The sequence below is a fragment of the Helianthus annuus genome, chromosome 8, assembly GCF_002127325.2.
Source record: "Helianthus annuus cultivar XRQ/B chromosome 8, HanXRQr2.0-SUNRISE, whole genome shotgun sequence".
Taxonomy (NCBI): Eukaryota; Viridiplantae; Streptophyta; class Magnoliopsida; order Asterales; family Asteraceae; genus Helianthus; species Helianthus annuus.
In genome coordinates, this window is record NC_035440.2 from 70,277,830 (window position 1) to 70,293,401 (window position 15,572).

General features: G+C 39.1%; 1 protein-coding gene and 1 pseudogene across 1 annotated transcript; one reads left to right on the top strand and one right to left on the bottom strand.

The window, feature by feature from the left end:
- The first annotated feature begins 577 nt into the window (after positions 1 to 577).
- Positions 578 to 3,232, top strand: LOC110932475 (intracellular protein transport protein USO1-like). Its single transcript, XM_022175806.1, has 4 exons — positions 578 to 1,061; positions 1,119 to 1,598; positions 1,788 to 2,528; positions 2,622 to 3,232. Exons 1-4 carry the CDS (start codon positions 578 to 580, stop codon positions 3,230 to 3,232), a joined length of 2,316 nt encoding a protein of 771 aa, XP_022031498.1.
- Positions 3,233 to 10,263: 7,031 nt separating this feature from the next.
- LOC110928248 lies at positions 10,264 to 10,810 on the bottom strand (annotated as a pseudogene).
- Between the last annotated feature and the right edge of the window lie 4,762 nt (positions 10,811 to 15,572).

The following is a 15,572-nucleotide window of genomic DNA, read 5'->3' on the forward strand; positions in this document are numbered from 1 at the left end:
GTTTGGTTCGCTTTTAACGCATTGTGATGGATCGTCTTTTTGGTCAAATGTTCAAAATGTGAAATTTTTCTAAGTCTGTGTTTGTATTGTTGTTGTGCAGGCATCACCAAATGTGTTATTCGATCCAGTACACAACAGTTGTGTTGATTTAGATGTGGAAAAGTATCCTCTATTATCAAAATTCAGCAGTATTTTGGAGTACATGGATCGTATTCCAGTAAAGAAAGCCATGACTGACTAGAGGCCGCTGTATCGATCGCATATTAGTCGATTTTGGAAAAGTGCAAAGTATGACGAGGCAAGCAAGGTGATTTCATCAGAAGTGGAAGTGGATGGAAAGTTGGAGACTATTCTGGTGACTGAAGCGTTAGTTCGCGAAGTAATGAATTTTCCTGATGAGGCCAATTACCCCACAAGGTTTCCTGAACGAATGGTGAAGGGGTGTATGCTACGTTTGGGATACAGAAGCACATTGAACACCGGGAACTACTTAAAGTCAAAATTTTAGAAATCATTCAAATTTTTAATCCATTGTATTTTGATTTCCCTGAGTCACACAAAGGGCAGTTATGATCAGATGAGGGATTATCAGATGAACATGCTAACGGCATTAGTGTTGAATAAGAAATACAACTTCTCACATATAGTTTTTCATTATATGGTGGAAAATCTCTCGTCGGATGTTAGAGTCTGGAGATATCCACGTTTTGTTCAAATGATGATTGATCGTGCATACCCTGGAATTGATAGAAACATTAAGGATGATCTTCTTGTTCAAGCTCACATGTCAAATATCTCGTTAAAGAATCTTGTCAAGTATCATCCTCATCATCCAGAGCCGGAGTTAGTGATTGAAAACTTCGGATTACTTAGAGATGCAAATTATGTGGATCCTGATCCAGAAAATCATCAGAATTGGAGAAATCAAGAAGAAATGAAAGAAGCATTGTATGCTGTAGAATTGAAAATAATTCAGGGTTTCAAACCAACAAAGAATGAGTGGTATGTGAAGGAGTCTGGACGCAGACGTAGACTTGCAACTCCTGTAGCTGAAGGTGAAGGTTCTTCTTCAAAGCCGAAGAAGAAACAAAAGAAGAAGGCTGAAACTGTGTTAGTAGATGAGTCTGAAGAAGAAGTTCCTGAGGTGAACATTGAAAAGGAACAAGAGGCGGCTAGTGTAGCACATATTGAAATCAATATAGATTTGTTTACATCTGATGCGTATTTTGTTGATATTGTTGATATTCAACAGGAAAGAGAGAAAGTGGTAGAAGATGTTGAAGGTGATGATGTTGATAAAGACACTACTAGTTCTTCTAGTGGGTCTGTTTTTGAAGTAGTTGATGCAAAAGAACGTGAAAGGCGAATGAGAGAAGAGGTAGAAAAGGAGAAGTTACTTAGAAAGAGGAAGAGAGAAGAGAAAGAAGATGCACCTTATGAACCTTCTCCTGAGCATGTTTCAGCATCACAATCTACTCCTAAGGGTAAAAAGAAAGCTGGTGGTCGAAAGAAGGCTACTCCAAAGATTAAAGTGTCAAAGCGCCCTCAGAAGATTATGCAAACACAATCTACACCTCCACGTCATCAAACACCTCCACGTCAACCAACACCTCCACAATCTCCAATACATCAATCTCCTCTCAGACATCCAACACCACAACAATCACCAAGACAACCTACTCCTCCATCACATTCAACACCACCCAGACAACCTACTCCACAACGACAACCATCTCCTCTGTTTCCACCATCACCACCTCCACATCAACAATATTATTCTTCACAAGATCTTTTTGGCACACCTCCAATCGCTCAAGCACAACCTGGTTCTTCAAGTAGAGGCCTTGCGATACCGCATGATAATCTGCTAGATGTTGATTTCGATTTTGCAAACAATTCTCAACTATTGAAGTTGGAAAAGAGAATTGATGAGGTGATAGCAGAAAATAAAAAGTTGGCGAGTGAATGTAAAAAGATTGCTGAAAGAGAAAAGTCTCTTGCTGGTAAAGTGCAGAGGTTAGAAGGCGAAAACAAAGTATTGGCACTGAAAATTAAAGTTGATCAGACGGAAATTGATGTTTTGAAAGTTCGAGTGTCTGAATTAGAAGAGGAGAAGAATCGTCGAGAAAGTGAAAACGAGTACTATAAGTTGAAGAATAAAGAGCTTATGGCTGCTAAAGCATTGCATGAACACAAGTTCTACATGCTGAATAGAGTTGTAGAAAGCATGTTAGAAACAACAGTGGATCAAAAGTATGAAGAGTTGAAGTTAGAGGATCTTCGTGCAGAACGTAAAGCAGAAGTAGAAAGGCAAATGAAAGATAAAGGTAAAGGTGTTGAAGGAAGTTCTGTAATGTCTATTGTACCTTCGATGGTGATAGATAATCCAGTGCCTATATCTTCAGTTCCTGGTATAGTCGAAGAAGAAATTCCATCGCCAAAGTTAATTGGTGGCGAAGAAGAAGAGGATGATGAAGATGATGATGAGGAAGAGTTTGTTTATTCTGCAAGCAGTCATAGTTCGAAAGGTGATGATGATGATGACACTGCAGGAGGTTCAGGTGTTAGAGTAACTGAAGCTTCAAAAGAAAAAGTCGTTGAAGATCTGCTAAACGATACAGTTAATGAAGAAAGTGGTGAAGCTGAGAGAAAGGGGGAGTCGAGTAAGACTCAGATTGTAGAACATCATGAACCGTTGTTCTTATGTCTAGATGTGTATAGGGAGATGTTAAACGATGTAAATCCCGAGAATCCAATTGATCTTGAAGCTGATCTGGAATCTTTTGATATCAATAAACAGAAAGATTACAAGTATAACTATGTTGAGGATGCAGATCAGTATGATAGGGTTGAAGTAGAGGATGGTTCGGATAATGAAGATGTTCCTGAAGACACATCAAAATTTCCAACGTTAATGGAGTTCTTCGCAGCAGAAAACAGAGAAGAGTTGCGACAAAAGGTGACTGAAGCTGTGAATGAAAAGATGTTTGAAAACTTGAAGAAAGATACTGAAAAAGAAAGTCAATCAAATGTTGAAAAAGAAGATCATTCAAAATGGTTTAAAGACAGTCATGAGAGAAAGTTCAAAAGGCCTTTGAAGTTTTTTCAATGTGATAGATCTATTTCTCTTGGTGACATTATAAGTTGGGGTTTTCTTCCACAAGTAAACGCTTATGCTATTCGTAGGGAGTATGGTGTACAATACTTTAAACGTTTATATGACATTATGTAATTACCATGGTGGGATGTCGATGAGTTATCTCAGGTGAGGCAGAATGATAAGGCGATGTGGGGATATATTAAGTACGAGACTCTGAGAGGATATCTGAAATGGAAGCCTCATCGTCCGAGACGTATTCAAAGAGTAGATCCAGTGACTGGTGTGACAGAAACTATTCTGAATGTAAAGCCTCCAAGAACCATGACAACAATTCCTATGCCAGAAATGGAGCAAGATTTTTATAAAGGGTTCATTGATTGGGTTTACAGCTGTCTAACAACTGAAGCAATCATAACGTACAGAGCTGGTAGTGAACTGAGATATATTCGTGTCTATGATCCGATGTGGCTGGTGAATTGTTCGGCAGAAGACATCGAATGTTTGTTTATTCACAAGATTCGCTATAAAGCAGAAGATAAAGATCAAGCTCAACAGTTCCAACGTGTTGTATCACTGTGCTTTCAAAAAGGAATTAATTCCGAAAGCAAGTGGAAATCGTCGTGGTGGGCATTAGATGAAAAGATGAAGAAGAAAGCAAAACGTGAACGTGAACGTGAAAATCGTAGAATGGAAGAAAAAAGATGAAAGTTTATGAAGAAACAACAAGAAGAAGAGAAGGAAGAGAAGCGAAAGAATGAAAAGATAAGAATTGCTTTGAGCAGGAAGCCTAAAGGACGTGAAGAACAATACAAAGCTGCTATCTGAAGACCAATTTTCAAGACAAAGACTGCGGCTTCATCCAAGGGGGAGTTTGTTGGTCCATAATGTCTAAAGCCTGCGTCTTTGTAAAGTTAGATTAACGTATATGGTCTAGATAGGTTATTTTGTATTAGTTCAGGGGTTAAATGTGTAAATTTATGATAGTTAGAATGTCGGATCGCTTTTGTGACATGTGTCCACAAAAGCGAACCAGGCTGGATCGCTCATGTGGACATGTCACAAGAGCGGTTCATGATTCCTATAAATACCCCTGAAGTTGTCTTCATTTGTAACGTTGTCTTGAACTCTACGTCGAACTGCTGACCGTGTGGCAATCGTTATCAAGTGAAGAAAAAGTGTTTAAAGTGTGAATTCATCTGTTTCTACTCCTTTCTGTTACGTTTATCTTTGTATCATGCTGAAAATGTGTTTCCGCCACATTTTCAGTAAGCACTAGCTCTGATTGACTCATTCGTGTGGTCAAAACTGATCCTACAACTAAGCATAAAGACCTAGTATCTCAGAAAGAGGGACCTTTCAAACGAGATTTCAGGGGTTACCTATATATCCAAGTAGTGTTCCCCACGAAATAAGTAAGTTTGAATTTAAGTTTATATCCCGAAAAAGTTTACTAAATGTATAAAAACCTATCGGCATATCATCAGTGAGACTGTTTAACGCTATTTAATCATTACATTTCTTTAGCATACTGTTACTGTCTACTGATGTACTATCATTTCCTCTTTTTACACAAAACTCAATTTTCGAATTTTATCATGTTTTTGGCTTTTTCAAATTTTCTAATGTTTTTGGATTTTCTGACAATTTTTCTCCCCCTAAAATGCAAAACCATTAAAAGAAAATTTTGACAACCAATACTGATAGCTTTGACTCGCCATCCATTTTCTGCTTAATGTGCTCTGTTTTGTAGAAAATATAATATAAAGTACCCCCATGATTTACAACCCATTGATTTTCGACAGTTTGAAAACCGTTTTTCAATCTTGTGAAAGTAATCATGTTTGTTCCGCCGTGAGGGTTTCGGCATATTCAATTAACACATATTTTTCTAATTTTCTATTTTTGAAAAAAATTAAAAACAAACATATTTTTGGTTTTTAGTTTTTCAAATTTTTAGGGTTTTTGAAAATATTGTTTATTTATATACAGAAAGAAAATAAACCCCGTGTTTCACCCAACACAGGGTCCAGCAGCCTCTTCCTTCTCTCCATGTGCCAGGCTGCTCCAGTTTCCATTTTCACAGTCTTTGGTTTTGTTGAGCACCTGCACATTTAACGAACTCAATTACTTGAACAATTTAGCCCAGGTCTATTGAACCTTAGGCATTTCAACACAATATGTATCATGCAGTTTCGGAAAATCTTTGTCATCAAAGACTTTTTCACTTTGACTTCAACTTTCTCATCTTTTACCGAAGACACTTGTTTCTTAAAACTCCATGTTTGACCTTTTGGAGTGCCACGTTTGTAAAAATGTGAATCTTTTTGAACCTTTTGATTTTGAACAACAATTTTTGGTTTCCAAAACTCTTGAGGTTTTGTCATATCAACTGATGTTTTCCAACTCTGTGTTGTTCTGAATCTGGGTGTGTGAGAATTCCAGGTCTGTCTTGAATCGAACCTGTTCGGGTTTGTTTTCCAATTTTGATTTGAAGCAAACTTGTTTGTATTGTACCTCCAAGTTTGTTTCGAATCAAATCTGGTAGACCTTTGTTTCACATTCTCAAATTTTTGTTTTCGAACATCATCAGACTTCTTGTTTATCTCAACATCCACAGATTTCAGATTTGGACACTTTCGTGCAAGATGTCCAATTTGATCACATTTAAAACATGTTCTTTTGGACACATCTTTGACCAGTGGTTGTTGCTTTTTCTTTTGAGCATGAAACTCATCATTAGACTGTCGTCCAATTTTGAGTTCTTTCTCTTTGGCTAAACTTTTTCCTTGAACAAAACTCATTTTTGCTTGATAATTTGGCGTTTCATTTTTGTTTCGATTCTGTTTCTTCTTATAACCCAACCCAGCCTTCATGTTTTTCTTCTTAAAACCAGGTTTGTTATAAAAAGTTTTGTGACCTTTTCCAACAAACTTTGAAATCTCAGATTTCTCAATCTCAACCATTTTGAAAACTTTATCAACCTTTTCTGAAATCACATTCTGAATCGGGAATACAACATCTAAGAATAACTTGTCCGATCCAATCATGGTATAAACCAATCCCTTTGAATCATCATTCAAATTCTTCTCGGATTTTGTGTTTTTCAGATATCCATCATGAAAATTACCTTCATTTTCATCCTGTGATTCAGACTTACCAGTATCAACCGACTCTTCTTTCAACACACTTTCAACGACCTTACCTACCACCTCTGAATCATGAGAATCATCAGATTTGGAATAGGTTATATCAATGTTGTCTGGCAATTGATCTACCAAGTTGAAAGCTTTTTCGACCTTTTCTTCATCATAAAATGCAAACTTTTCCGGTGGTGGAACTTGATGAAACTCTGAGCCAATGCCTTTCTTGTTTTGCTCAGACTCACCATCTCCCGGTTTTATATTGAAAATTCTTTCAAGCACATATGATGACACGTGATAACTTTTTAACTTTTTGTTGTCCTGTTCTAAATTAGCAATATGTCGCTTTAGCTTAGCAACATCCTCAATATAGGAATTAACAACACCTTGTTTAATTTCATACATTCGTTTAAGCTCTTTAGTTGTTTCAGAAAGATAATTCATTCTTGATTGAGCAAATTTCATTTCATCTTTCACTTTTTCATATGACTCTTTTGTAATATGATAAGCCAATTTCATTGAGTCATATTCTTTTTTCATTTCTTGACAAATATTTTCTTTTTGGTTACATTCTTCTGTCTTTTTCAAAACATTTTCTTTCAAAACTTCATTTTCTTTTTCTAACTTTTTACATTTTTATGAAAGTTTTTCATCATTTTCTTTTAAAACTTTTTCTTTTTCTAGCATTTCTTTGCATTTTTCTTTGAAAATGATTTCAATTTTTGTGAATTCAAGATCTCTTGTTCTAAACTTCTCATCTTTTTCAGTACAAGCTTTGCACGTTTCCATGCATTTCTTGCACTGTTCATTTGGTTTTAAGATTTTAGAATCAGGATTTACCTTAGTGATTGGCACCTCGGTGTTTTCAGCTGCCTCTGTCTGCTTCATCTCAGCAACATTCTGCTTTTCTTCAACACTAACTTCATCACCAGTATCACCAACTTCCAAATTCTCATTCTTTACTTCTGTCAAACTATCTGTTTTCTTCTCATCTACTCCAACTTGCTGTTTTTCAGTAACAGCTTTCTCCACTTCTTCATACATAACAACTTCTTCTTTCACTTCTTCAACATTCACAGCTTTGATTTCCTTCACAATCTCAACTTCAACATCTTCAGCATTAACCTCTTCAGCAGTTTTCTTTAAATTGTTCACCATTTCTTCAACATTTTTCTTCATTCTCTCTTCATCCCTTTTTCTCAAGCACGATGTCATGGCATATCTGATTTCCTTTTCATGCCTTTTTGCATATGTGTCATCTTTCAACACATTTCTATAGTATTCAGCTCTTAAAGGAATTATGAGAAGAACGTCTTCAAAAATTATGTCTTTCTTTGGAACAACTGGTTCTCCTTCTCTGTTGAAATAACACTCTCTCTTTTTATCCCATCTCCTGTTGCTGACAGCACTCTCATACTCTTCTTGCATTTCATCCATTCTATTCAAAGCAATGTTTCTTTCGTGATAAGTTTTCTCATCCAAAATCTCTTCTCGTGTTTTCTCTTTGACCTCAGCAACAACATTTTCTTCTTTGTTCTCTTCTTTTATCTCAGCAACTAAAACAAACTGTCTTTTCTCTGTCATAGCTCTGCCATGAGCTGTTTTTCGAATATTTTCCAAACGATCTTCTTCTTGACAAATCTCGCTCCAGTCAAAACCTTCATCATCTTGAATAACAAAACAAGCTCTTGATTTTTCTCTGGGTTTATCTTCAATCATTTTCAGCTCTTCTCTGCTTCGGTGGTAGATCGCCTTTCGGTAGTAATCATCATTGAACGGATGTTCATTTCCACCAACTGCAGAATTAGTGCATTCTCTCTTGAAATGACCTTTCTGCTTGCATTTGAAGCAGGTCACTTTGGATTTGTTAAATCCAAGTTTTGTTGATGCACCTCCAAGAGATTGTTTCTCAGTAATTTCCATATATCTCTGAGCTCTTCGGATGCAACTTGCTAAACACCATCGAATGTCAATGAGTTCCATCTCTTCCGGATCAATCTGCTTGCAGAAAGGTTCTCCCTTTAGGACCGACTACAACAAGCTCACGACTCTAATAGAAAGAAAGGGTAAGCTCTCTGCTCTATTTGCTTGCAATGCTATGCCTGTCAAAGTTGGCGAACGCTTCTGTAACCTTAGACTCGTTACGCTATTCGACTGAACTCGTTGGCTCCACGTCCATCGAAAGTAGGTAACCTTCGTCACTGTTGGTTCCCGTAACCAAACCTTTCTTCTCTTTTTTTTTATTTTTAGAAAGAAGAATGCTCCTGAATCAGCGCAGGGAAAAATCCGCAAGCAGGAGAACTGTACTAAGCTGCCGCCGGTTACTTTATCAGGGCTCCGCAGGAAAAGAAAGAAGGTCCGGGTCCAATTTATAATGAAGCGAAGGTCCCCCTTACTCCCTATTCTCTCTTAAAGCTTTATAAAGCTCTAAAAAGGTTGGTTAAGAACCATTGACTGTAAACGATAGCAGTTATAGTCACTCCACGGATATGCTCGCCTTTGGAATGAAGATGGATGAACAGGCACTTGAGCCTGGACCTGATTTTTCGAGCAAGAAGCGGAACTACAAGAAAGAATCTCAATTTTATGACAAATCCGATCCGATGGCTGTTCTCCACTAACCACAAGGATATAGGGACTCTATATTTCATCTTTGGTGCCATTGCTGTAGTGATGGGTACATGCTTCTCAGTACTGATTCGTATGGAATTAGCACGACCCGGCGATCAAATTCTTGGTGGGAATCATCAACTTTATAATGTTTTAATAACGGCTCACGCTTTTTTAATGATCTTTTTTTATGGTTATGCCGGCGATGATAGGTGGATCTGGTAATTGGTCTGTTCCGATTCTGGTAGGTGCGTCTGACATGGCATTTCCACGATTAAATAATATTTCATTCTGGTTGTTGCCACCAAGTCTCTTGCTCCTATTAAGCCGAACCTTAGTAGAAGTGGGTAGTGGCACTGGGTTGACGGTCTATCCGCCTTTAAGTAGTATTACTAGCCATTCTGGAGGAGCAGTTGATTCAGCAATTTCTAGTCCTCATCTATCTGGTATTTCATCCATTTTAGGTTCTATCAATTTTATAACAACTATCTCCAACATGCGTGGACCTGGAATGAATTAGAAAGAACGAAGAAGTAAGGAAATGAGACGACTCTTTCTTGAACTATATTATAAACAGACCTTCCCCTCCACACAAATCACGAGTTTTTCTCCATTCCTCTCATATATCGTCGTAACGCCCTTAATGCTAGGTTTTGAAAAAGACTTTTCATGTCATTCCCATTTAGGTCCGATTCGGATCCCTCCGTTGTTTCCTTTTCCTTCCGCACCTTTTCCTCAAAATGAGAAAGAAGATGGTACACTTGAATTGTATTATTTAAGTGCTTATTGCTTGCCAAAAATCCTACTTCTACAATTGGTAGGTCACTAGGTTATTCAAATAAGTCGTGTTTTCCGTGGTTTTCCCATGTTACAACTTCCGTACCAATTCGGTCGATCCGGAATGGATCGGTTAAACATTCCGTTAGGGAGCCTGGTCTTGACTTTTCTGTGTGGTATTCACTCTCGTTCCGCTCTTGGAATCACACCTAGCAGTGGTGGGAACAGCTCGCAAAATCCAACTACTTCACCTACTTCATTTCCCCCAACTCTTCCTCGTACTTCTATTGAAACAGAATGGTTTCATGTTCTTTCATTGATTGGTTATTCCTTTCCGTTCGTATCTCTTTCTCCGATTTCGGTCTCGATTAGTTCACAAGATTGAATGGCCAATTCTCCTCCGGACCCTCGATTCGATTGTTTTTTAAGAAGGTTGAGTCGGATATGTAAGCCATGTATCTGGGAGGAACTTAAAAGAAGGGCTTTCGGGTTTTTTTTCACCCCATTTTGTGGTCTTGCAGCTATTTCAATAAATAAGAATATAAAAATATAATAAATAGAAGACTTTTTTAGAAGAAAGATTCTATATATGTCCAATCCACAGTGGTGGTGGGACCAACCAAGATGTATGTCGTCCAACCCAACCTCAGACTCTTTCTTCCGGACCTATTTGACTCTCTGGCCGCAGTTATAGTTATTTAGGTGGTATCCCGAGATTGAAGAGATCGAATTCCTTCGGGGAACACACGAAAAAAAGATATGAACTGGGTAAATAGAAATGGAAAAGAGATGTTTCCAATTCATCAAAATGAGAAGCTTTTTCTACATCCATATGATCTACTAAAGTAGATCGGTATTGCCCATATAATAAAAGCAGATCTTGGTCCATGGAATCCCAAGAAGGTACGAACTCCAACCTGTCCGATGCTTCTTCGGCCAAATATGATATACAAGTGGGACCTGCACTATGCGCAAGCTGTGCGAAAAACCTCTTCTTTTTTCCGGTTCTGAAACAACTTGGGCGAAATAGGGTTCTACCGGGAAATCATGGATTTTTTAGTTTTCGCCATTGGTTACTGGTTGAGCCACTGGAATGGAATGAGATAAGAATCTCTGGAGATCTTTCCTCTCCATTTACTCGTAACAGGCTTTCCCACTGTAGAAGACTTCTTCTGAATGGCATAATTGGGAGATTGATTCCTCGATCTTCAAAGAAAAGTGACTCCTCCTACTCCTTCTTCTCCTTTAGGATAGGATCGTCGTTGGTCCTTCTTTCACTAATGATCTAATGATCTCACCATTTTCTAGTAGTTCTCGCGAACGCGTGAGGGACTATCCTTTCTATCGCTTGCCCTTTCTTTTCACTCTCAAGACAAGGCCTCTCTCTTTTATAAAGCGACGCAAAGCGCATGGCGCTGAAAGCTCAATAAACACATACGAACACGATGCAGGGCATAGCATAAATGAAACCGCTGATCATTTCATAAAACATATATGCTTTCCCTTTCTCGATGCTTTTTTTTGGGTGACTCACCAACCGACCCAGTAGTGATCGATGACAGAATGGTACGAACAAATCAAAGTAATTGGATTTGGTAGTTCTCCATGGACTTCTCTCTTTTGCCCTTTGTATATGTTCATAAATGGGTGTGCACCTCCAGATAGGCGGGGGTCGCCTCCCACTCTCTTATCTTATGCAGCATTTATTAGCTTAGCTGGCTTGGGTGGATCGTGCAATAAGCCTCTCTCGACCCTCCTTTTATCATACGTCTTTATGAAAGCCTCTCGCCTTTCGAGATCTGGTCCATCATCAGCCCAGTCAGATCTTCTTGTTTACCCGCTTTGATTAGGCTTCCTTTAACGGATTTGATCGACATTTCGTGCCTGCAGTCCTGCTGAATTCGACCTTTTATCAGGGTAGCGTAGTAAGGTTAGAGGCGCAACTAGAAGAGTTGGCCCTCTTTCGATTTTTTGATCAATTCGATTGCAGTCTCCGAAGTCCTTCTTGATCGATGGTCCCCATTAGCATTAGTGCTAATTAGCAGCCTTTTTGGAAGGCGAGTGATGTGTGTAAAATGCAACATATAAATTACATCAAATGAGGCATAAAACTAACCCTTTTTAAGTACTAATGTTGGAAAAAGTGTATTTTTTTCTTCCTTTTGTACTTTTAGGATTAAATGAGCTCAAAGTAACAAAAGAAGCAAAAAGACAGCTAAGTCTAACATAAATACAAGAAAGGGAACAAAAGTGGACTGCCCGACCCCTCGACAGCATCCTCCCAAGCAAAACAGAGAAGGCAGAAGACTGAACACGCCCCGTGCTCAGCGAGCACGGGGCCGTGCCCAAGAAGCAGCAGAGAAGACAAACCTGTAGAAGCTTCTATTGCTCACCACGGGGCCGTGCCCAGTGAACACGGGGGCGTGCCCAAAGTACTGCAGGCGCATTAATTGTAACTACAAATTACAATTAATGAAGAGAGATAGTGTCAGACGGGCACGTGGCCGTGCCCAGCGGACACGGGGCCGTGCCCAGGCTTCTGTTCAGCCTATAAATAGGAGTGCTTGGAGCCATTGCAACTCATCCCTTGGCACACCACCTCTCTCACACTTCATCCACCACCCACCACCATCACAACACCATCATCCATTGTCCATCATAGAGTGTGTGAGTCGTCTCGGGATCCAAGATTGATCGTAAGAGTTCTTGACAATCAAGGCCATGTTTGCCTAAGTCTCTTACATCACTTGGTGAAGACAAGTGTTTAGTATAATACTTTTTATTTTTAATCTTTTGCACTTCTTAATTGGTTTTGTATTAATGACTTTAATAACTAGTTGCTTATGTTGAAGGTGATTCTTCCTTATCGTTTGTCCGTGGTGTCTTGGCATTATTTTACTGTCTATATAAAATAAAAGATTTTCACCATTCATATCTCCACGGTCTATATGGAGGTATGTTGGCTACCTGGTCGGGGGTTAAGGGAACGGTTTGGTAAGGGTCTTGCCCTTGTTCAGCGTTTAGAGGTCCTGCAAGGGACCTGGATCAAATTTAGTAGGACCTCCTTCAATACCCAAAGGTATTGGATGGCGGGGGTCCAAACTCTTTGATCCCCTCATAAGTTAACTACTATTAATACTATAACCTGGCTATTTAGGACTGTATCCCAGCTGACTCAGACTACTTAGTCGAGGGTAACGTCACCTCCAAAAGAGGGGCCTACCATAATTTGCATTAATAACTTAATTAGTTATCTTTCAATAATCCGACCCTTTAGGATTGTATCCTTGCTGACTCAAACTACTGGGTTGAGGGTAACGTCGCCTTCAAAAGAGGGGCCTACTACAATAACTAAGATAATCTCTTAAACAAGTGCAAAAGTGCGAAAATAATCAAAGGTTATACTAACACACGAGTCGGATCCAAGTGATTCATCTTGTCAATCTGTTTTTATTTTTATTTTATTTTTCAGCATTTAGTTAGTTTTATTTTCTTAGTTTAAAAACCTTTTTCTAATATTTTGATTTGATTAGACGTTGAGGATAAACCGGTACTAAAAGCTCTTGTGTCCTTGGACGACCTCGGTATCTTACCAACACTATACTACGTCCACGATGGGTGCACTTGCCCATATGTGTGTTTAGTGTTAGTAAATATCGTGTTTTATAAATTTAAAACTTGGCTAAAGTGTAAAAAGGGCTTAAAATATATACTTAAAATATATACACATTAGCACGCATCAAGTTTTTTGGCGCCGTTGTCGGGGACACAAGGATTTTAAGAAAGTTAGGATTCAACGACCTAATCATTTTTTTTTATTTTCTTTTAATTTTTTTTTAGGATTTTCTTAGTTTTTTAGCTTCTGCAGAGCTCAGCACGGGCCGTGCCTGCTGAACACGCCCCCGTGCTCAATCATTGGAACTTGCAATCTTGTTTTAAGTCAGACAGTAAGCTGAACACGGGGCCGTGTTCACTCAACACGCCCCCGTGCCCATGATTCAGTTACTGAAAACAGAACCGTTAGATCCCGGCGGTTGGTAATTTCTGACACAAACATGAGTGATGGTAATTCTTTTTACTTTCGGCACTCTTATGGTACGTGGTGTCAATTATGTGGAGGCAAACATAAAGAATTAGAATGTTACTTTCTAAATTATAAGCCTCACTATATAGACCCACCGTCTCCCTATAACCTTAAGAGGGGCGAAAGTAAAAATAATCACTATCTCTCCCTCGAATGTGCCCAACCGGATATTCTAGGAGAAATGCTCCTTGACGAGTTATTTCAACTAGAAAATCTAATTCTAAATTGGTTAAGAGAGCTTAGGAAGGATTTCATTGATCCATCCCAAGACGATGACCAAGAAGAAATGTTGGGGTCGCATGAAAACAACCTTGTTGTTCCCAATCCTACCTTCGTACCTAGCAAAGACATGGACGATAGTCGTCCCTGTGCCAATTGTGCCATGAAGGACTCTCCATCGACTTCGTTCGGTGCATACATAGACCTGAGCGATTCGGCATATACCTTCTTTAACGAGAGCCCGGAAAAGGGTTGGACTTGTCCACCTAAAATAAAAATAGGAATTACCCTCACCGACAACCTCTTGCGTTCTCGTCTTAGTCTAGGGCAATTAAGGTATCTTAGGCACTTTGGAGTTGTTCCAACCAGTAAGGAACCACCCAATCCGAATAGATTCCTTAGAAATAGACGAACTTCATAATCAGCCCCTCGACACGGGACTGTGTCCAGTCAACACGCCCCGTGTCCACCAAAAGATTCCCTTCTGACTTTTACGTCAGAATACGGACAAATTGTGTCAGGATTCTATCTGCACATGGGGTCGTGTCCAGCCGACACGGGGCCGTGTTCAGCATGCTGTCGTTTTCTATAAATGAAGCCAAGAATTCTGCACATTTGGACCATATAGGGACAGAGATTTGAAGGAATCTTCTCTCAACTATCCTAGGTATGTTCTAAAAGAAGTTCCAACAACCCTCTTGTCCTTTCCTCTTTTATCCATTTCCTCTTCTTCATCTTTCTCCAAAAACCTCCATTAAAGTTTGAGAATTCAAGCTTTATGGCAAGAAATATTGAGTTTTTTTTCAAGGAATCTTGTTAAAAATAAGTTGTATAACATTGTTTTAAGTTACTATTGATAAAAAATGCTTCACAAGTTAGAAAAAATAACTTAAAACTTCAAGATTCCTTGTTTCAAAATTCTGCAGAAAGGTGAACACGGGGCCGGGCTCACTGAGCACGGGGCCGTGTCCAAGATACTGTTTCATTAAATAAACTGTTTTCGGTTTATTTTCACAGAATGTCAAGTGAAAACAGTGAAACATCGTCAGTGCATTCAAGAAACAGTAGAAGTGGAAGAAGGCCTTCCATTGAAGCTACCCTTGTACACTACGTCATGGCGCTACGGGAAGCAATCGATGAGATGACTTCGGTAGAGGAGGTCCTAATAGACCGTATAAATTATCTTACGGTGGGGCTGGAAAATAGTTTTCAAGAAATTAACCTCTTGCACCAGAGGTTAAATATTCTTGTAACACCTCCCATGGAACCCATCCTCCCTCAAGAGGATTGGAACCTAGCACTCGGAGTCAATAACCCTACCGGATGGGATGATATTCCAGCAGAGCCTCCCCTTGGAGATCTACAAGGAGTCCCGGTGGAAGTCACACCTCCTCAAACCGATGCCAACGAGCCCACCTTTCTCCTCCCAAGGGAGATAGAGGAATGGCTCGCCGACGTATGAGGGGTCCATAACCGGAGGAAGGAGTTCTATGAAGCCACATTCAACCGAGACTACTATCTTCTCGGAAATTTTGCTAATTAAAATAACTTGTAGGCTAGGTCTCCTTGGGATTAAAACTTCTTGTGCTTACTTATCTAACTACTAGTATTTTAGGACTATGTAATATCTCTCTATGGTTTT